General features: G+C 53.6%; 11 protein-coding genes across 12 annotated transcripts; 6 read left to right on the plus strand and 5 right to left on the minus strand.

The window, feature by feature from the left end:
• Positions 1–214: 214 nt before the first annotated feature.
• LMH87_011898 (uncharacterized protein) lies at positions 215–1,392 on the minus strand (the record flags this gene model as incomplete). Its single annotated transcript, XM_056201112.1, has 6 exons — positions 215–239; positions 314–338; positions 397–612; positions 696–856; positions 918–1,282; positions 1,333–1,392. The coding sequence occupies 6 exons, from the start codon at positions 1,390–1,392 to the stop codon at positions 215–217; spliced, it is 852 nt and encodes a 283-aa protein (XP_056052897.1).
• Positions 1,393–1,708: 316 nt separating this feature from the next.
• Positions 1,709–3,361, minus strand: LMH87_011899 (uncharacterized protein; the record flags this gene model as incomplete). The annotated part of the gene is made up of 1 exon (XM_056201114.1): positions 1,709–3,361. One exon carries the CDS (start codon positions 3,359–3,361, stop codon positions 1,709–1,711), a length of 1,653 nt encoding a protein of 550 aa, XP_056052898.1.
• Positions 3,362–4,318: 957 nt separating this feature from the next.
• On the minus strand, positions 4,319–4,888 carry LMH87_011900 (uncharacterized protein; the record flags this gene model as incomplete). Its single annotated transcript, XM_056201115.1, has 2 exons — positions 4,319–4,491; positions 4,561–4,888. 2 exons carry the CDS (start codon positions 4,886–4,888, stop codon positions 4,319–4,321), a joined length of 501 nt encoding a protein of 166 aa, XP_056052899.1.
• A 973-nt stretch (positions 4,889–5,861) lies between these two features.
• Positions 5,862–7,052, plus strand: LMH87_011901 (uncharacterized protein; the record flags this gene model as incomplete). Its single annotated transcript, XM_056201116.1, has 1 exon — positions 5,862–7,052. The coding sequence occupies one exon, from the start codon at positions 5,862–5,864 to the stop codon at positions 7,050–7,052; it is 1,191 nt and encodes a 396-aa protein (XP_056052900.1).
• Positions 7,053–7,090: 38 nt separating this feature from the next.
• LMH87_011902 (uncharacterized protein) lies at positions 7,091–8,492 on the minus strand (the record flags this gene model as incomplete). Its single annotated transcript, XM_056201117.1, has 8 exons — positions 7,091–7,274; positions 7,340–7,404; positions 7,473–7,640; positions 7,696–7,739; positions 7,814–8,020; positions 8,076–8,083; positions 8,211–8,296; positions 8,430–8,492. 8 exons carry the CDS (start codon positions 8,490–8,492, stop codon positions 7,091–7,093), a joined length of 825 nt encoding a protein of 274 aa, XP_056052901.1.
• Positions 8,493–8,660: 168 nt separating this feature from the next.
• Positions 8,661–9,341, plus strand: LMH87_011903 (uncharacterized protein; the record flags this gene model as incomplete). Its single annotated transcript, XM_056201118.1, has 1 exon — positions 8,661–9,341. One exon carries the CDS (start codon positions 8,661–8,663, stop codon positions 9,339–9,341), a length of 681 nt encoding a protein of 226 aa, XP_056052902.1.
• Positions 9,342–10,995: 1,654 nt separating this feature from the next.
• LMH87_011904 (uncharacterized protein) lies at positions 10,996–12,279 on the plus strand (the record flags this gene model as incomplete). The annotated part of the gene is made up of 1 exon (XM_056201119.1): positions 10,996–12,279. The coding sequence occupies one exon, from the start codon at positions 10,996–10,998 to the stop codon at positions 12,277–12,279; it is 1,284 nt and encodes a 427-aa protein (XP_056052903.1).
• A 1,996-nt stretch (positions 12,280–14,275) lies between these two features.
• On the minus strand, positions 14,276–14,749 carry LMH87_011905 (uncharacterized protein; the record flags this gene model as incomplete). The annotated part of the gene is made up of 3 exons (XM_056201120.1): positions 14,276–14,332; positions 14,391–14,569; positions 14,620–14,749. 3 exons carry the CDS (start codon positions 14,747–14,749, stop codon positions 14,276–14,278), a joined length of 366 nt encoding a protein of 121 aa, XP_056052904.1.
• A 1,227-nt stretch (positions 14,750–15,976) lies between these two features.
• On the plus strand, positions 15,977–17,686 carry LMH87_011906 (uncharacterized protein; the record flags this gene model as incomplete). 2 transcript variants are annotated; one of them, XM_056201121.1, is made up of 2 exons in its annotated part: positions 15,977–16,360; positions 16,422–16,607. In XM_056201121.1, the coding sequence occupies 2 exons, from the start codon at positions 15,977–15,979 to the stop codon at positions 16,605–16,607; spliced, it is 570 nt and encodes a 189-aa protein (XP_056052905.1). The 2 variants fall into 2 exon arrangements, with proteins under 2 accessions (XP_056052905.1, XP_056052906.1); XM_056201122.1 differs by having other exon boundaries at positions 15,977–17,686.
• A 377-nt stretch (positions 17,687–18,063) lies between these two features.
• LMH87_011907 (uncharacterized protein) lies at positions 18,064–18,630 on the plus strand (the record flags this gene model as incomplete). The annotated part of the gene is made up of 1 exon (XM_056201123.1): positions 18,064–18,630. The coding sequence occupies one exon, from the start codon at positions 18,064–18,066 to the stop codon at positions 18,628–18,630; it is 567 nt and encodes a 188-aa protein (XP_056052907.1).
• Positions 18,631–19,202: 572 nt separating this feature from the next.
• Positions 19,203–20,789, plus strand: LMH87_011908 (uncharacterized protein; the record flags this gene model as incomplete). Its single annotated transcript, XM_056201124.1, has 4 exons — positions 19,203–19,701; positions 19,758–19,778; positions 19,912–20,597; positions 20,661–20,789. The coding sequence occupies 4 exons, from the start codon at positions 19,203–19,205 to the stop codon at positions 20,787–20,789; spliced, it is 1,335 nt and encodes a 444-aa protein (XP_056052908.1).
• Positions 20,790–20,978: the final 189 nt, after the last annotated feature.

Below are 20,978 nucleotides of genomic sequence, written 5' to 3' on the forward strand. Positions count from 1 at the left end.
CAAAGAATGCACTAAATCAAAACGCAACGCGTGTATTGACACTATCAAGTATCTGGTTTGCAGTATCTAAGAGTTCCAGCGTGTATTTTCCCATGAACGCAGTTGAAGGCAAAGATTTGTCTTTTTCGTCGAGGAGCAGTATTCGTCTACAACCCCTCATCTCCGCTGCCTTTTCTTTCGTTCCCGGCATGCGCCGGGCATGTCTATCAGATGTCTAAAACTTGTTAAAGGCCTTGCGCCTGTATTACTTAAATCAGTATAAAGAGAGTAACGAAGAAAAGTGGAATCATCAGCCGCTGTCGCATTGATTTACCGGAAAATCATGTCGTCGCGGTTGGCTATCAACTTATTAGCATTGTCTGTCAAGACAGGCTTCTTCATGCCGCGGCTAATTACGTCCAGTACCCATCCACTTGATGGGAACGCCCAGGAATTTCTCAATGTACTCAATGTACTCTTTCGTCTCCTTGGGCAGGTCCTCGTACTCTTTGACCGACGTGATGGGCGTCTGCCACCCCTTGAAATCCTCGTACACGACCTCGCACTTTTCCAGGTACTCGAGATCGGCAGGGAAGTAGTCAATAAGGTCGCCCGTCTCAGGGTCCTTGTACGCTACCGCCAACTGGATGACGGGAAAGGTGTCGAGAATGTCGAGCTTGGTTAGGTTCAGCGCCGTGTAGTGGTTGACGGCGCACGAGTATTTGAGGACGGCAAGGTCCAGCCAGCCGCATCAGCGGCGGCGACCGGTCGACACGCCCATTTGCGGCCAATTTCCTGCAACTTGGTGCCGGCCTCACCGAGGTCCTCGGTCTTGAAGATGCCGGCACCGACACGGGTGGTGTATCCCTTGACAACACTGCTTCAAGTTAGCACCCCGCATACTTGTCCGGCGCACATGTGTTGCAGCCGATACATACCCAATGACTTCCTTGATCTTGGTCGGGTTCAGAGCCAGACCGGTAATGGCGCCGCCAAGACCAGTGTTGGAGCTGGTGACATACGGGTATGTGCCGTAATCCACATCCAGCATGAGCGCGTTGGCGCCCTCAATCAGAATCTTCTTGGAGGAATCGTCCTGGGCTGCCTTCATAAAAGTAACGGCATCCACACAATGCGGCGTGAGCTTTTCACGCCATCCCTGGAACTTCTTGAGCTCGTCCTCGACGTTGTATTCGAGGAGGTCGCCGAAACGCTTCTTGTACCCAGCAGCCAGGATACGGAGCTTCTCCTCGAAACGCGCCTCGTTGAAAATCTCGTGGATGCGGATCCCGTTGCGTGCCGCCTTGGAGGAATAGCTCGGCCCAATGCCCCTCCCAGTCGTTCCAACCTTACGGTTTCCCAGCGCTCGGAATTACCTGAAGGCACTGTACCCAGGCGGTTGGCCGTTTGCATGTCACGACGCCACGCAAAAGTAGAAATCCCGCTATACACACATAATTACGTAATGATAATCACTCAACGGTATTGTCTTACTTTATTTACTGTAAATGCTAGACACTTTCATAGCCCTGTCAATTGGCCGTGTCACAGCCCCAACACCCATCACCTATCCATAGATCGAGGGCTTGTACTCCGTACCAAAGGCGGAGCTCCATGACCGGCCGCTCCCGATATACGCCATGTCACCGTCGCACAATGTAAAATCCCGCTTCCGTATATACAATTCCACATTTACATCTCATGAGACTAGCTGCACCGGTCTGGCCTACTACAGCTCCTCGTTCTCGAGTGCCACCACGTCCCTGAGCTCCGTCTTGGGCTGGATGAACGGCCTCACCGTCTTGCGCACCTGCGTGAGCTGCTCCAGCGCATACGCCATCCCAATCAACGTTTCCTCCGAAAAGTAGTCGCCCGCAAATCCAAACCCAAACGGGTGATTCGGGCCCATGTCGTTTAGCGTGTCCACCTCGTTGCGATGATACGGGGTGTCCGGGCCGGTGTGGCCCAGAGGCACAGAAATCACCGGAGCTCCCTGCACTGCTATTTTGGTCGCAATGGCAGTGGGGAGAATGATGGCGTCTAGAGTGTTGTTGCGAAGAGCGCCTATGAGGCCCAAGTCATTGCTTTGGTAGAACCGTTCACTGTAGTACTCCCACCAAATTGGCATCGTATTGTTGATGTTGCGCTTCAGAATCATGTTGAATAGCATCAAGTCAAACTCGCTCGATTCAGCTGATGATTGGTCTGTAAAGGCGCGCACGTCGGACAAGTCGTGGATGTTGTTTGGGTTCGTCTCCAACTCTGCCAGATACCTGGGCAGATCCGTCAAAAAGTCTGCGCCGCTAATAATTCCTGTTCTGTCCGCCTGCTTCATGAGTTCCATTCCAGGCATTTCGACGTCCTCTACCACTTCGGCTCCAGCCTCGCGCAATAGTTTAATGGTAGAGTCGAATGCCTCAAAAGACACGTCCGCCGAAATGTAAGGATACAGGTTCTTGTAGCCCTTGGGTAAGCCCAAGCGCTTACCCTTTAACCCACCCTCGTCGCAGGCGCCGACGTAGTCTGGCAGCGTATTGGGGGCCGCCTCTGTATAGTTGTCCCTGCCATCCGATCCGGCGATGGCTTGAAGCAAGTATGCGGCATCCTTGACGGTGCGGGCCATGGGTCCCACACTATCCTGATGCTCCGAGATGGGAATCACGAGAAACCTCGACGTCAGTCCAACCGTCGGCTTGATGCCCACAATGTTGTTGGCGTGCGCAGGATCGCAGATTGAGCCCAACGTCTCGGTTCCGAGCGATGCCCAGGCCAGTCCCAGTGACGAGGCCACGGCGCTGCCGGACGATGAGCCATCAGGATCCTGCTCTGGAAGATAAGCACCGATTGTCTGGCCACCATGCGCAGACCAGCCGTTGCTAGCCTGTAGGCTGCGGGTACCCGCCCACTGCGAGAGATTGGCCTTGCCCAGAATAATTGCCCCGGCTTCGCGTAGCTTCTTGACAACGGTGCTGTCTTGCTTGAGCTTCGCTCCCAGCAGCGCTGTCGATCCGGCGGTATTGTTCATCTTGTCTGCGGTCCCTATGTTGTTCTTGACCAGAATCGGTATCCCATGCAGTGGACTGAGCGGTTTTGTGGTCGACTTCCGTGCCCGGTCCAGCTCTGCCGCAATATCCAGAGCATCGGGGTTGATCTCGGTGACGACATGGAGGTCCTCATTGACTTCGTAGATGCGGGCAATGTATGCTTTGGTCAGCTCCACGCTGGTGAAGCGGCCAGCATCAAGGCCAGTGCGAAGTTCATCAAGTGTCGCATCCAGCAAGGGCGGAAGACGGGAGCCTTCATTTACTGTCGCAAGGCTGCCTTGTAGCTGGAGCAAGAGGCTGATAGCGCCAGTGGACAGCGCGTGATAGTTGAGGCGCATGGCGTAGCGCTTTTGTTGCTGCCCTGGTGGCGGCGGCGGTGACTATATGAATGGAAAATCAACCGTTCGAGACGAAGCGATGCCGAAATTGACATGCATGCGTCCTTTTAAGGTTCATTTGATGAATCAAGTTCATAAGCGTTGAATGGATGAGGGGAAGTAAGTGTACCCGCGCAGGCTAGCCACTAGGTATTAGCTATTTATGCGACATGCCTACGCTTACGAAGCCAGCAACGTAATCTTGCCGAGATGCGCCAGCAATACAGTACACACCCTTGATCAATTAAAACTCTCGAAAAATATCCCGATAAATTTCTCAACATGAGTTTTGAAGACTTACTAAATAACTGGGAGGGGCGGGGTGATTCCCGACGCATAATGAGCTTACCCTACAGTCACTGCGAGATGAGAGGATGATGGCAGCCATGGAACGCAACGGCGCCAGCGGGACCTGTTTTTCCTATTTACTTCAAAAATGGTTCGAGATCTGGGCTCAGTGTCTTGCATAGATATTGCAATTGAGCGAGCAAAGCTACTTATACTCGCAAAATGCGCACTACCGGCAGCGGGGTTCAAGCTGCAAAACAGTTTGGGGGATGGCGTGGCGAACAAAACAGAGTGGTGTTTATTCCAGCGAATGGTGGCTTAGGTTCTGTTATTGCAGAGACACTTTGGACCAACCCTGAATTATTACCATACTAGACAACCAAGCATTCCATATTTCACTGCCTTTTACAAGCAGGTTTTTAAACAGAGACGAGATCAGGATGTAAATGGTGACTTTCAATAAGCTATTTGCCTAGAATCATCTAACTAGAAAGTCTTCTATAGTTTGTCGGTCGAGAAACCTCAGCATTCAAGCATTCTGGCTCTCCTGTTGTACATTTGTGGCTTCAGCTCTATCTCTCCATGTAGTCGGGTCCTTGCTGCTTTGGTGCCACGGCCGCGGATGCAAGCTTAAGCCTTGAGAGCCTTGGCGAGCTGCTTGCGGTCATCAGCCGAGATGTTGGTATAGTGAAGAGAGTCCGAGCCCATGGGGATGGGGCGGGGACCACCATTCTGGGCAGGGTCGCCAGTGAGGACGGTGGCGAGGTCCATGCAAGCCGGGGGCACGTTGGCGACGTTGATGGCTGCAGAAGAAAGCAAAGTTAGTAACCAGAATCCTCTCTTCTTCAGTTGAGTGTGGTACGAAGACTTACTCTTCTCGTCAACGTCGGAAATCTCGACCGACTTGTGGTTCTTGGTGAACTGGTCCTTGATCTGGTCCTTGCACTGGTCGATGGAGTGCTGCGAGACGCCCGGGGGCAGGTCGCGGGCCATCACGTTGCCAAACTTGGCGCCGCGGACGGCCTTGGGGCCCGGGCAGTAGCGGCTGCAGAGCGTGGCTCCGCCACCAATGGCACCGGCCGTGACACCGCCGGCGATGGCGGCACCAATCTCAATGGGAATGGCGATGGGGGCGGGAGCCATCTGCATCATGCCGACAGCAGCGGCGAGACCGATAGCAGTGTTCTTGATGCCGACCATTTTTGCGGTTGTGTTGATAAAGTTTGAAGCAAAAGTGTTGAGTGTAAAGTGTAGAATGTAGAAGAGTGTGGTGATTGTGTTGTAGTTGTGATTGTTGATGATGATTTCGAACGGATTGAAGAGGCGAGAAGAGCCCTACTTATACTTTGTAGGACATACAGTTTGCACTTCTGATGTTGAGCCTTTGGAAACCAAACCTCATCGTCTCGTAGCTCTCGACGACATCACTCGCGAGGCATTCTTGCCCAGCATCATTACCAGGACGGAGTCCATGTCAGCAAATTGAGGGCCTTGACATCGACGATCCGAGCATCTTCTCCATACTGAGGCTTCATTCTCAGAGTCGAGCTACTCAAAATATTTTCAAGTGCCAAACCAAGACGTCAAAGGCTGCGACAGCTCCAGTCCTCCTTGATGATCCCCAGTTCAAACAAGCCGGGCAACCTCCGCCATCTGGGACGCATGCTTACTATGCGCCTTCGACTCCGAAACCGTGGAAGCATCGCGATGGAGTCGTGATGTGAAAATTGGAGTTGTCGGCCAGTTCCATTCTCGGACAAGCATTACCTTTTTCCTAGCGTCGATCGCCAACCGCCTCACTCTTGCTGACCCACCATCTTGGGCCTTGCGAGTCAGGTCTGACAGGCAACAGGGTGCTGAATCTGGACATGGGGTCTCACGCTGCATATTTCCCCTTTTTGCTTTCTGCTTTTGGCACTATCCGAAGTTTGACCCCAGGGCGGTCTACGTCAGAGGCTTCGAGAAGGCGGTTGGGGGGTCGGTGATTGTCGACGGGTCGACTTATACCGAGCCTTGACGATCGTCGCCTTTTAGCCTTGGTTTTAGGCAGAAACATGTCAGCAACTAGGTTCGCTTCAGACGAAAAACGTTTATCCGAATCATTCTCCTTCTTCACAATCACTTCTGAACAGGGAATTGCGAGGCCATCTTTCAGACCTGCTCGACAAAGACAATGCTGCCCGCGCCGACACCAACCCTACCTTGGCTGGCGCCGTTGGTCCCGCCCTTCTGGCTCTTTACCGGCATTGGCATATACTCCATCGCATTACACTACCGCTCGTTGCGGTGGCCACTGCTGTCGCTCTTGCTATACTGCGACTGCAAGGGTTTCTCTGCGTCGACTCTCTGGCCATGGCTGGGCGTCGACAGCGTCTGGGGCCTTTTGATGTGCATTTGGACCTCGCACTCCATATCCATGCTCTTTCTCGAAGACCCTCATCGTCTCACTTTGGACGGCAAAGGCGCCCTTGCTGAACAGACTTGGTGGGGCAAGGCGTGGCCGACGTGGAACAATATCCGTCTCCTGGGCACACCAAAAAGCGAGCTGCCTGCTGGTGCAGGCTCGGAAAACCCGCCCGAGGGACGGCTTGCTTTTGCTATACGTCGCACAGCCAAACTTGTGGTCTATGTGCCGATCAACCGGTTCCTACTACCACGCGTACTTCCCGTCATATTTGCGCCCTTGTCGTTGGCAGACTTTGATGCAGTCCGGCAGACGTTCCTCCGGCGTCTTCTACTGAGCCGCAATAATCCCATCACTCTTCGTGAGGTCTACATGCGGACTGTGTTTGCATTGCTCTGGGCTGCTCCAACATACATCATGATTGATGCGGCTCATGTTGCTCTGTCACTACTGTTCGTGGTGGTGCTACGTGCCAACCGCCCCGAAGAGTGGCCTCCAGTCTACGGCGACGTTCGCGAGGCATACACGCTGCGGGGATTCTGGGGCAAGTTTTGGCACAGGCTCGTTGTGCCCTCATACAGTAACATTGGCAAGCTGGTGTGCCAATTGTTCGGCATTCACGCCAAGTCTTTGCTTTACAGATTGGCAGTGGCCTGCACCGTTTTTGTCCTATCTGGCGCTGCTCATGCTGTGACCGCATGGCAGCTAGGTGACAACGAGTGCTGGCATTTGGACATCTGGTGGTTTTTTCTGAATTTTGTGGCCAGCACTATCGAGAGCTTCCTCTGCCTCAAAGTGTGGTCCAAAAATGGTCCAGGCGACGCGAGAAAGCTGACTTATGGGCCCTTGCGCAGATCAATGGGCTATGCTGGTGTATTTCTGTTCTTCTTTTGGAGTGTGCCGAAATGGCAGTATCCAAAAATGTATTCTAGCATTATGAAAGTTATGAATGCAATCTAGCACTGCTCTGCGAGAGTAAATACACCATTCTTTATTCATTATAATACATATCTAGTCGGGCGCGACAGTAGCTCATTCATTTTGATCACTGGCAAGCCCAAGTACGGAACAATGCCACGAACGAGCCCGATTACATTCTCACGGGAAGCAAGGCCCTCCTCGTTAGGGTAAAGAAGAGCATCATCAGTCTCGCAGTTGTCCCCTTTCGTCCTGATGTATTGCCTACCATCGACGATCCATGGTCAGCATATGACAACAACCGCTGCAGCTCTCCAACCACTACATACCTTGTTTGCTGGCCAGCACCGTCCGCCACAGTCGGCAGGTAATAAGATTGCAGAACGCGGTGTACCTATTAGTCCGGACCGCTTCAGTTTCGTTCAGGAGTCAATGGGGCGGTATCCATTTTGCAAAACTTACCATGGGGAGCTTCCGTGTCGGAAACGCCACGAGAGCTATGTCTCCCACCGTAATGTGGTTCGGGCGGTTCCATAGGAGGAGAACGTCCCCACGCTGGAAGCCAGGTTCCATGGACTCGGAAGTCACGACAGCTATGGGCGCCCTGCTGTCTGTGACCCACGAAAGCGCCTTCCATGCCATGAAAATGTGCGTTATCATCAACGCAGTGGACAAGAAGGCATACGCCTGCCTTCGGATCGACATGGCCACAGACGAAGAGGGCATCACCTATTGCGGGTGGAAGAGCGTATTAGTCCCGAAACAGAAGTGGAAGAGGCGGTGCTTATAGGGAATGAGGCTGCCTGATGTCTTGAGGTAACTGCCGATTTCGATGAGCAGGCGAAAGAACACTTTATCGCTCGATGCAGAAGACGAGCCTGGTGTAAGAGATCGACCGCCGAAGGAGAAGCGCAAATTAACAACCCCGTCGTCGCGCGCGCATCTTTGCCAAGCCGGGCTTTCGGCAGAGGCTTCGTCCAATGCAGTGGCACACCGGTAGTTAAGGTTAGCTAGTGCTCTCCGGTTAGCCCTCAAATGCCTTTCCCCTTTGCGCCGCAGCCTTACAGTCCTCACTAGCACACAAAGTTTGCTTCAATGATGGTAGTGGCGGCTAAAGAAAGCCCGATCAACATAAGCAGGGCTGTGTAATTGCCCGTTGTGGCCCCCGGGTTCCATCAGGCTGGCCGATCGTCCGCTTACGGGCGCTGCGCAAAATGACTCGCGCCATCAACGTCATCCTGTCCAATGCAGCCTGGATTCTGCGCTTGTGCGACAGTACAGTCGGCCTGTCGTCTGACCTCTTGTGTCAAGCTTGGGCCAGTCAGGGTTTGGTAAGACCCGGAATGTTGTAAGTGGTGCGCTTGTTTCAACGGGTTTGGCGGGATGGCAACGTAAATCATCAAGTTGGGCAAAACTGACGCTACGGCTTCGTGTCGCTGAAAGATAAAACAGTCCCACAGGTGTCATGATCGTCGCAATCATGTTTCTTTCGTCTACAGTGCACAAATCTCCATCTAGTATTCTAAAAATCGCCTCTACTTTTTCTTCTCTTGCATAATTCGTGATCTGAATACCACTACCACGAGAAGCTAAATCCCACATCGTTAAACGATTTTATTCTATTCCATAATATTCTCTTTACATTTCACAATGATTCCTGAACTCAGCCCACTCAAGCAGCCCATCGCCATTCGCCCAGAGTTTGTAGCACGCGAAGACACTAGCTTCCGCGTACAGCAAGAAGGCAAAGGCGCTGCCAGCACCAAGTTTACCATTTTCTCGCCCGAAAACGACGTCCCCAAAGACGAGAAGGGTGCCATCCCCGAGACAAAGAAATCACCCGCTACATTAATCTCCGTCGACGGCAAGTATTCGTCCGCCGACGAGCGACGCAGCTTCCTCGACGCCTCCGGCCTGCCCCTTTTCGACCTCTATCACACGCCCCGCGGCACGACATGGCACATTGAGGTGCCGGGCGGCAACTCCCCGTCGCTCGCCTTCATCGAGCCCCAGGACAGCAGGATGAAGGACGATTACAAGGTGCAGTTCCGCAATGCGGCGGCCGAGGGCGGCCAGGACGTGCTGCTGCGCGTGCAGGGCCAGGACATCTGGAAGCTGCGCACCAACGTCCTGCTCGGCGACAAGGTTGTCATGACCACGAAGCGGCTGGACAAGCTGTCCGTGTACCTGCCGGGGTCCAAGGTTGCCTGGCAGGTCGACGTGGCAGAGGGCATGGACATGGCGCTCGCGGCCGCCATTGTGGTGGTCATGGGCGCAAACATGTACACGAATGGCAGAAGTAGAGGGAGAATCTACATTGGAAAAGAGTAGTGCGGTGTGATGGGTTGCGCGAGTGAGACATGATTCTCTATTTTTTTGTTTTCCAGATGTATTTGTAATTGTTTCATGCAAGCTTAGAATGAGAAACGACAGCCTAGAGTACGAAAATTGCATTGCGACTTACACGCAGCCATGTGGGTGATCAAGACGCCGCTCCAGTCAGTCTTGCGTGGAACGTTTATAAGTTTGGGTAAAAGTAGAAACAAGCGTCAGTCCTTGTTAGTTCGGGCGATAGGTTAGTTTCAACATTCATTCTCCTCAGCAGTCCGACGTTCCGTTCAACTCCTCTATTATCTATCTTATTGTCGCGTGGTCATATGTTTCGACATGTAATAAACACCGGCAGCTATTGCCCGCCTGCCTCGTGGCTTGAACATACCCGAGACATTTGCACCGCGCTGGCAACCGATTTACATTGGCCCGACCGTGGCGGTGGATTTCGGTAAACGTTATCGGCAGCACCTTGGCCGTCATACAGGGGACCAAAGTGCTAGCATGAACCAAGCCTTGTTATTCAGCCTTCCCTGCGGGCCAAGTTCCGTTTTCCTTCTCGTTACACCGCACAGGTCTTTGCTGTCATGCAGCAGAGTATGCATGCTGGTAGGCTAAAGAGATGCATGTCTCAGAATCTGTCTACCGCGTCTCTGCAGCACGATTCTTTTTAATCTATTCAATACACGGCGCATCGTCTCGTGATTGTCCCATCTGCGTGGGACAGCTCAGCTCGCCCATCCGTCTCGTTTACTGAAGCAGACAGCAGCTGCAGGTTTCAGGTCGCCATTATGTATTCGCTGGCAAAGTATCAAGCACATGCAGACATTTTCCAAGAGTTGGCCGTCTATCGACTCTACTGGTTGGCTAGCCCGTCGACATGACTACGCTAGCAGGGATGTGAAGCTGATGTCTTGATAAAGAGGATGCCAAGCAAATATTCAGTCGTGGTTACATGGCATCCGGGTATGCGCACAACCACTCAATCCAGACCTTCTGATCATCATCGCCGTGAAGTAATCTACGCAAGGAGCTTCCAAAGTTCAGCAGAGTCAGAGCCGTGACACTCCTCTGCCAGCGTTCATCACGACATTATCAGCCGGCTTCGTCCCCACTACCATGCACCTTAGCGGTGTCCTCCTTTGTTGCCAGCCAGCCAGCATCACACAGGAACCACACCTCAAGCATGGCAACGAATAGCAGCATGCATCAATCATCCGCGGCGCCATAATCCCCACCCACCACCTGGGGCCGGCACGGTCCTTTGAAGTTGGAGGGGCTTCTTGAGCTAGTCGCCGAGCTGTTATATAGGCGCTGCTACGGACCCCTTCCTGACACTGAAAAAGTAGCTTAGCACTTATTTTCTTCTCATTCACAAGCGCCGACCGGCAAGGCCCTGCTGCCTCGACACTCCTTCAGACGCAAGAGTCTACCGCTGGACTTCGGTAGATCTGATTGCGATATACCACACCTTCCCCTCTTCTCCCCTCTTTTGCTTCAAGTGGGCATTCAGGCGCATCCTTCAAACGATTTTGCTGCTGGCAGCTGTGGCAGAAAAGCCAACGCCCAAGAAGGAAAGAAACAAGGTGTCCAACGGACGGGGCCCATCCTTTGATATATACCTAATACGCACTTCACCACCAAAGACATAATTATGTCGCAATATGATGACGACTCTTTGTTCGCCTCTATGGGTGGCGGCGCCGACCACAACGGTTTTCAATTTGAGATAGGGGCCGGGCATAGCAGATTTGGCGATGGCGACGAACAGAGCGTCAGTATCAGCAACGAGTTGCCGACGACAGTCTTCTTTCCGCCCATCGACTTGACCCCCGACGACCTCCCAGAGGGCCGGCGCCAGCGCCTCGCGCCGTCGGTGCACAGCGACAACTCCGACTCGTACATCTTGAGCGCGCGCGGCGGGCACCGCGGCGGGCCCGATTCCGTGCTCAGCAGCGCGCACGACGGCATGACCAAGTCATCCCGGACCGAGACCTCATCGCAGGCTCAGCGCGAGATGGACGCGGCGGCCGGCGGCGGTGCTCTCCTCGACGACATCGACGAGGTGCCCGACATTGTCACGGTGGAGCCCACCGCCGCAAGCAATATTGGCGCCGCGGATCACTGGAACCAGGTGGGCTTGACGCCGAGGACCACCGGCTTGCAGGCATCGTCCAACTCGGCCATGGCGGCTGCGGCCAGGGCGTTGTCGGCATCACAGAGCCCAGCGTTGGCATCGCAAGGCATAGTATCAGCACCGCATGAAATGGTGTCGGCACCGCAGGATACAGCATCGTCGGTAGGGACGGGGACGGCGCGGTCAACAACGACGGGCTCAGCGCGGAGCACGCGTGCCAACGCTGCCAGCAGCGACAGTGGCGCGGCGGAAGTCGTCGCTCGCCTACCCTGCGAGTTTGCGCGGTACAAGGGCTGCCAGGAGACATTTCCTCTGTATCGATCCGGGGAGGGCGTCGAGGAATGGACAGATCACATGGTGAGGACGCAGACGCACCTGAACTACCAGTATCCCGAAAGGTCGGGCTGCTGGTTCTGCGACGAAAAGTTCCGTGTCAACGAGCACGACTCCCGCGCTGCCCAAATCGACATGTACAACAAGCGCATGAAGCATATTGCCCGGCATTACCTCGAGGAGGGGCGGCAGGCCACGGCCGCCCCTCGCCCAGATGCAGACTTTGAGGCGCACTTGATCGCATACGGCATATGGGACAATGTTCCGGCGGATCAGGCCAACGACGACGGCGACGCGGTGGCGAGAGTGCCGTCGGCCAATCATGTCCGCCCCATGCATATCGAGACTCAGCCGGGAAGAACCCCCCGGAGCGCCTGGAGCAATGTAAGCCTCGTCACAGAGCGGGCGCCGCGAGCGAATAGAAATGGCACCAGGGAGCCGCCTCGACAAGTATTGCATCGCCAGTGATGGGCTTGCGAACAGGCAAGCATGACAGATTGATTTGGGGAAAGGTGTCTTAATGACCGAGGGCCGCGCTATCGCCACGGCCACTATGAGCATTTTGAGCTTTATGCACTTCGGAGCCGGCGTTCCTTCTCTGCGCGGCATACGGGTTACGGCTGCAGTGGAATGTAGGACAGGGTAGCAATGCTGGGTAATACAGCATCTGACAACCTTCCTTCTCGCAGCCTGACCACATGTCACACGCAGTTTTGCTTTTGACAGTCTGTTAAGACTAATCGCGGTCATGAGATCAATGACATTGTAATGAGCGAAACTGTAATGTAGAAAGAAATCAAATGGGTATCGTTTTTTTTTTGCCCCGGTCAATGAACTTTTCTCATCCGTTGCTGCCTCTTCCTCCTGGAAAGACTGATTCGTGCCGTAAAACCATTCATCCTAGGTATTTTGCTATATTTCCGCTTGCCTAGCAGCTGCATATCAACATGCTTGTATCGTGCATCGTATCGCACCCATTGTTCCACGCCTGCAATATGAACACCGAGAGTCGGCAGAGCAAGCAGCATCATTTTACGTTCCGCTGCCTCCGGACCCTCTTGCGAGTGACTTCGCCTCTCGACAGCGTATATGCCCGGCAATGTATACCGTACTTTACCCGGTGCATGGTATTTGAGAAGCTTTTCAAATCGAGCACGCTCTTTGGGGTCCAGGGCAGCTTTGAAAGCCTTGGTATGGCTGGCCATCAAGGGGAGTAAATACAGCCCGTTCCGGCGATCACATGAGTTGAGTCGAATCCAAAAACGTCCATCCCATAGCACGGCTGTTTTCCAAGTCTTCCATGCCGGGTCACTGGCAGCTTCCCATGGAAGCGGGTTGGGGCTTGAGACCCATTTCGGACGTTGACTTATGATTTCTGGCTTCGCAGTCACTGCCCGCAAGTACTTAGACGAGAACGGCGCCCGCGACATAAACCAACGTGTCGACTTGTAGCTCGGTACTGGTTCAAATTGCACGCCGGCGATTGAAAATGCCTTGCGGTCACCACTCCCAAGCCGAGCGGCCGGTTCATCAGTATATAGGAAAGGAAATAGCCGACGTGCGGTGTTTTCAAGGTTTGAGATTGGTGGAAGGTGCTTGTCCGGAGTCACAAAGTCGATCATCTTGCGCGTAATGATGGCGGCGAGAAGTCGCTGCCTCCCTCGCCGAGCCTCGTCTCTTGCTGGCTGATTGTGGCGTCCGCTCATTTTTCTTCCGATGTGTAGTAATGGCAAGTCCACGAGCAGTGACCCCACGTTTGGATCGAAATCGACCACCGTCCCTTGATGGTGTATGATCCGCGACGCCTCGTCTTCTTCGTCCTGAACCTTTTGCCTCGAACGCTCGGCCAACGCCAGAATTGAAGGCTTTTGCAAGGCTCTCGGGAGTTGGTGGTCTCTACAAAGCTTTCGCAAAGCGTTCCGTGTGGTCAAAGTCGCATCGACATTAGTGCGGTCTTCAAACCAAGGCACGCCGTTCGCTTCACATGTCGCAATAAGTCTGGCTTTGTCAAACTCTAGTAAAGGCCTGTATATCGCAATCCCTCCGTCTTCGACGCTCAACGGAGGAAGGTATGGAAGACCTACATCGAAATCCCGTTGCAACTGACCAGGGAATCGACTCGACAGATCGTTGATGCCGAGATGTGATCGGAATTGCTCAAAACCTGGCAATGTGCTTTCCAGCTTTAGTCTGCTCCGTAAAGCCCTCATCTCCCTGCCAGGGGGGCTGAATTTGAGGAATGGGTGTAGTCGCAATTGGTCGTCTACCAAGCCGCTCTTGTATGCGCCACACATATCATAGCATTCGGGTATGGAATTTGCACGGCGTATGCCTTGTAACCCCCGATAGCCATGACCAGAAAGTAGTCGCATAAGTATTGTTTCGTATTGGTCGTCGCGATGATGTCCAAAAAAGAGACTCATGACATTTTGCTTTGAAAAAAAGGAGCCCAGGACACGGTATCTTAGGGTCCTGGCCAAACTCTCGATATTTGGCTGTAGGCTTGGGTCGACATCAGGTCCTAACAAGTCTGACCAATCAATGCGGAGAACGATTGACCTCAAGCCCAAATGTCTGACATTTGTAGCTACTTTGGCTGCCTCTGCTGTACTCTCGGGTCGCAAACGATGGTCGACAGTGACCGTGAGGATGTCGTGAACGGGATTATCGGCAATGTGCTGCGTCTTGTATGTTTTGATATAGTGTGAGAACAGATAGGCCAGTGCCATGGAATCTACCCCTCCGCTAATTGCAAGGCCTCGGAGCTCGTTAGTGCTGAGACCTGGGAGTTGATAATTGTTGCCTCACCTATGGGCCGCCTCCGCGCATGCCGCACATTTGGGAAACGCGGCTTGCATGTTGCTAGAATTGCCTCTCGAAACTCGGAGACTGTAATGGGCCGAACAACGCTGTTGAAAGCAGGTTTGATTGCGCTCATTCCATCGTTTGGACAGATGCTTTGTGGGCGAGGTGGTGTCGACACCAGGATAAATCTTAGCGTTGCGTGTGCAACGGCGTTCAGACGGGAGCTTGTGTGGGGCCTGAGGCTTTGCTATTATTAAATTCTTCGGTGGCCTTTCGTGTTCTTTCATACGGATGTTGCAGCACGACGGGACAATGTCTGGAGTATTTGAGGATGATCCGCGATGTGAAAGAACAAAGGCGATGTGTCGCATCTTTGGTGGCAAACACTCGCTGCATGTTTAGACAGCTACATTGATGCGACGGCTTACAGCTGCCAGTCCAAGGTATCCGCCAGCTAGCGACCGTCAAACAGCAACACTATGCCAGGTGCAAGAAAACATCACAGCTTTTATCATTCTTCTCCCTTCATCATCGTATTCCCCTTTTTTCTTCCCCCACATGTCATGTTGACGGGATTCTAGCCATCTAGCGACTTCTCGACCCTCACTGGCCAGGAATCTCTCGCGCCGTCAACGCTAGTGGTGGTGGTCTCGGCGCTCTCAGTGCTCTCCTCGACGCCGATTCGTCCACCACCAATCAACCTGCAGCTGCTAGGCGTTTTTCGGGCTGCCTCTCGTGGCGGGGGCCTTGAAACTTTGCCTTCTTGGATGTCGATGCAATCACCAGACAAGCCTCCAGCCCACTCTATTCTCCTCGCCATATCCACCACCCAACTAGGAGTATGCTGCATAACCAGAGCTTACAGCGGCAAGGGCCTCTGCCTTGCTTTATACTTGCTGGGCCCGTGACAGAGCCCGCATAGGTGGGAGGGGCTTGTTATTGAAGCCAGTGGCACACACGGAGAAGCTCTCAGTGCTCTATTCTCGGCTTTTGCACGGGGTGCATTTTCTCGTTTCGGCTCATTTTTCCCTCGTTTAACTCTTTATCACGAAATACTCCCCTCGCCAAACATCTTCATCGTCGTTGATCGACTCAACAACACTCTGCGCCGACACGTTGCCAAGCAACCTATGACAAGATCGAGTCTCGTGCAGCCTGTCACAAGGTCGACTACAGGCATTAGCTAGCGACACACCTGCATATCGCCGCGAAAGCCGCACAACGCGACGCGAGTATCGTCGCCTCTGGCTACCTGTCAGAAGTTCATCATCGCAGCCAACTTGCGCAGTCGTGTCGCGTTCGCTTCGTCTTTTTCACGGCGCTCTTTGCTTGCGCCATCGGCTCTGCCCGTCCCGCACCAATGGTGTCGCAACCGGATCCGACAGCGCATTACAGCCTACAGCACCGTCGTGGTCACAGCAACTCATCTGCTGCCTCTGCAATCCTGCCTCGGCACAGTGGCCACGCCAGTTCACGCTCGAAACGATACAATCGCTCGCATGCCGGTGGTGATTCTTATATTCCTCTCAACGAGTTCCCCGTCTTTACGCAGTCCGGCGATGTCGAGATAATTGTTCGGGTTGGGCCGCTCGAAAACCGATATCTTCTTCATAAAGAGATTCTTACCCGCTGTAGTGGCTTTTTTGAGGCCAGCACGTCGGAAGAATGGTCTCGCGCTCGTGGTCCGGATCCATCCACAAAGCCCAAATTCCGACAGCTCGCGGCAGGAAATGAGGTCGCATGTGTGAATCCAAATGGCTCCGTCTTGAGCCAAGCTGACTCAACCACTGGTGTCGGCCACGCAGACGCTGCTTCTGCCCCAGGAAAGAGGCGTTGGCGCTATGAATTGGATCCCGGCCGTGGCGATGAAGATACTCCGATGCTTGTTCAAAAGGATCCGAAAAGTGTTGATAACACGCAGCCCGCACATCAATCCATTTTTGCGACCCCTCGGCCAGGGTCTAGCTCAGGCCCTGACTCCGGACCTTTAAGCAGGTCACGCCACAGCAATTCCCAACCACGGGCCCTGCCTCACTCTGCAAAAGCCCCTCGGTCTTCTTTCTCCCAGTCTCTCGCCAATCTCAGCCTGACATCACAGCCGCGATCACGCAGTCGAAGCAACAACACTGTGGTCGTTACCGTTCCGGAGGAAGAGGACCTCGTACGCGATTATGACAACCTGTTCCGCATTTTCTACAACTACCCTCCTCTTCTTGACGGTGTCAATGTTGCCGATGCCTACATTCAGTGCAAGCGTCTCCTTGGCCTCGCCGATCAATATGATGCGCTGGCCGTGATCGGTCCCCGAGTTGACCATCACTTGCTACAATTTCAAGCTCGCCTGTGGAAACAGGTGGCCAAGTACCCCGTGTCTTACCTACGCTTGGGCTATTTGGCTCGCTCCAAGGTCATTTTTCAAGAGGCGCTCGTTCATGTGGTCGGCCAATGGCCTGTTGGCGAGCGCAGTCTGCGGGCATCCATGCCAGACTCTGTTCTGGACCTCATTGAGGATAAAGTGGATGATCTAGAATTTACAGTTAGCCGCGTAGAGCGCCGCTTGTTCCGCCTAACTCTGCTAAATTCTCATGGGGACCGTGTCTCCCCGTCATCTAGTTACTTGGAATGGCTAGTAGTCAGCTACTTTCGGCAATGGCTAACAGACAATACGTCGCCGCCGCCGCCATCCAAGCGAACAGCCGACAATCACAAGTCTTCTTCGGCTTTGGCAAACAGGAGCACATTTGCGCCTCTCCCAGCGCTGGGTGCTATTGGCCGTGCATATCGCACGCTGGCCGGAAGGCCGACGGGATATCTTGCGCACAGCGAGTGCAAGGACTTTCTCAAACTGACCCCCGAACTATACAGTCGCGATAATTTACGACGTTTTGAAAAGCGACTGGACGAACTCAAAGCAATGGCGAGAGAAATTGTCGCTCCCTTGATGGGCAGCAGCCTAGAGCTGGATCTCGCAGCTGGCACCGCGGGCGGCAAGCCACCAAGCGATGGGATACGATATTTGACGTGCACTTCGGTGCGCGAGAGGGATCTGCCTTGGTCGCCGGGCGACTAGAGACGATTGAATCTGAAGAAACGCATTTATGAACACAGTGTAACGACTAATGGTGCTCTCTTGATCCCGACAAGGGGATGCGATAGCCAGTTTTGTTTGGAAACCTACGAGATGATCTCGCTCAGCATATACCCATAGGTCTCATACATGTCAGCAAATTTTGTTTACTCGAAATGTTTCTTACAGGCTCTTGGCGTAGGTGCAAGTTTTAGAAAGCGTGAGAAAATGCCGTGAGAATTAAGAATACGGATTGAATAAAGACTTGGCTGCTCTGCACAATATGTTCAGCAACCATCAGCTGTGGGGCAACGAGGAGTTCTCGAGGCTCGCCATCTTCACGGCTCTTGCCCCTGCCTCCGTCACACACCTCTCTCGGCATGGCAACTACCAACAGGAGCCTGTTTTTTTCCGACGGGTTTGTTATTAGCTGCGGCACCGTCACAGTCGATCTCGCCACGTCCAATATCCTGCTCATCCGCTCCCGAGGGACCGGCGAATGCTGCCTCCCCAAGGGCCGCAAAGACATCGGCGAGTCACTCCAAGACGCCGCTTTGCGCGAGACCTGGGAAGAGACGGGGGTGCGCGCGCATCTGCTACCTGTACCCATCACGACACGAGCAACCGTCCCCGCCGCGGCTGCTGCTGCTGCCGCGGCTGCTGGTGTGGCGCCGGCCGCTACCGCCTTTGTGACGGAGCCATTGGCCGTCGCGCAGCGCGTGACCAACGGCGTTCTCAAAGTCATCGTTTGGTTCGTCGCCTCGGCGGACTCCACTGCGACAAGAGACAATGGCACGCAGCAGGAGGGTGAGGACTTTGATGCCCTTTGGGTGGGGTGGGACGAGGTCCGCTCGATGTTAACGTTTGAGGATGACGGCCGAATCGCCGAGGCCGCGCTCGTGGCGGCGAAGGCGGCAATGAAAGATCGTTTGTCGAAGGTCATCTGAGGATAATAGCGCGATCTGTCACGCCTTAAAGGCTTCTGAGGCGAAAGGGCACGGCTTATTGTCTGACGAGGCGCCCGGGGCAGGAGCAGACGTCTCCCCCGCTAGTTCGTGCATCACGACAAAGACGGGCGTCGTTGCGCTACCTTTGAGGGAGACCATCAAGGCCAGTAGTTTTTGGGTGATTTGAGTTTGTTCAATGCTTACAACTCGGCAACATGCCATTATGCTCCGCAGGGCTAGTCGCCTTGGTGGCCGCCTGGCTGTTATAAATATCGCGTTGGCCTGCCGCTTGGCTCAACGTAATTGAATTCAGATCAAGCTAATACTCCATCTTTACCATCTTGAACTCGAAAACCACGTTCTTATTGCTGCAACCCGCTACCGAACCGGGTTTGAGATCGCACATTATGACAATTGAAGAACCTAAAGCCCGGTGGGCCGAGTTCCCTTTGGAGATTATAGCAGCGATAGCTGAGTTTCTGCCGAACGGTCGGGATGTATTCTCTTTTACGCTGGTCTGCAGAACCTATCATGCTCTCCTAGACAGAAGACTATATGTTCGCTTCGCTGCAATGCCTGCTAAAACGCCCGCAGAACTTCCTGACAAGTGGTGCACCGTACATACGACGCAGCGACGACCGAGACACGCGGCGAGACAACGGATCCTCGACCACAATAACGTGCTTATTCGGGCCGTTGAAAACAGTCAGACGGAAACTATTCGGAAATTCTGCGCGTTTGTGATGAATGACTCTCTTCCTCTTCGATGCTCCGTTAGAGCAGCTTACGTTAAAGCAGCAGAGGAGAGCCAGGAGAAGATATTGGAAACATTCTTGCAAAATGCCAGGGAGTATGTCGATGTCCGAGATCTTATACGCGAAAACTATCCTCTTCGCCTTGTTAACGTCCAACTCGCCCTGAAATATGGGCTCGATCTGAGCGACCCCGAACCCATCATGACCGCGATGGAAGCCGACGATATAGAGGTGCCACGCTTGCTTCTCAGCAAAGGCGCGAATCCAGAGCACAGGAAAGAAATTGGAACTCCAGTTGCTTACTTCGCTGCAAAACGTAATGATGCCCGCTTTCTGCAGCTTTTGCTCGATTACGGTGCTGATCTGAAAAAGGCCTGTGGTATAACCAAGTCGGTAAACCGAGGTGAATGGAGCGCGAAGGACTACTTCAGGAGGCGGCACTCGCCGGTCGTTGCGGCTGCTTGCGTCGCCCGCAACACTAATTGTCTGCACTTTCTTATCGAGAATGACTTTTTTAATCCGGCAGGTGGCGAAACGTGCAATGTGTTCCTTGAGGAGCTTTGCGATATGGAGTTCACGGCGAGCTCCGATAGAAGAAGAGACCACAGAGAAGTATGGGCAAGGCTGGCACGGCAACAAAATGATTCGATGAGGCTCTTAATAAACCGCGGCCTGGACGTCAACTCTGTTGTGCACAGCGATTCTCTTCTTGCCTGGGCCGCCTGCAGGAGCAATGCCGAAATGGTCGAACTACTCCTACAAAGGGGAGCCACCGTCGATACTTTGAATGATGACGGTATGACACCATTGGCGCAAATGTTTGAAAATCGGGGTTTCGGTCTCGTGCGTTCCCCCTTTTTTATATCATTCAAGCTGCTTGTCGAGGCTGGTGCTTGTATCAACTCCTTTGGGGACAGTCCCAGCACGCCGCTCTGTGCTAGCGTTAGATGTGAGAGTCGTGAACTCTTCAACTATCTGCTTGATAGTCTGAGGAGCGGTGCCAATTTTGCGAAGAATGACACCGCTCAGAAACAGTTCAAAACCAGCGGTGAATACATGCAAGCAGCGTTGGACGATGGAGGCCAGGACGGAGATACACCCCTAATGGTAGCCGCCCGGCATGGCAGCTATAATTTCGCCGACGGGCTCCTCGAGCTTGGTGCCGACCCATGCGGTAGAGGCAGGTCGGGGCTGCGTCCTCTTCATATAGCAGTAAGAGAGAAAAGAGATAGTATATGTCGTTTGCTGCTCTTGTACGGTGCTGATGCTTTTCAGAAGGACGACGAGGGACGTGACGCCCTCAGCCACGCAAATAATGAGCGGTGGTTTGTCAGGCTGGTCAGGGTCGAGCGGGTTAAGAGGGTCGCGGCGGCGAACCAGGCAAAAAGCAGGTTTGCAGCCTGAAGCGAGTACTTGAAAAGGCTATGAGTGAAAGGGCATAGTCAGGGGGTCTCGCATCTGAAATGTTCAGCTCAGCATGCCGTTGGAAATATCGTCAGATTTCCACCACCATTAGCGAGGATGAGCGTTGCACTCTGTTTGTGATAACTTGTAGTCTTTAGTTGGTTTATTCTATCTCCCGAAATCTCTTGC

This window comes from Akanthomyces muscarius, chromosome 4 (genome assembly GCF_028009165.1).
Source record: "Akanthomyces muscarius strain Ve6 chromosome 4, whole genome shotgun sequence".
NCBI classification, from domain to species: domain Eukaryota; kingdom Fungi; phylum Ascomycota; class Sordariomycetes; order Hypocreales; family Cordycipitaceae; genus Akanthomyces; species Akanthomyces muscarius.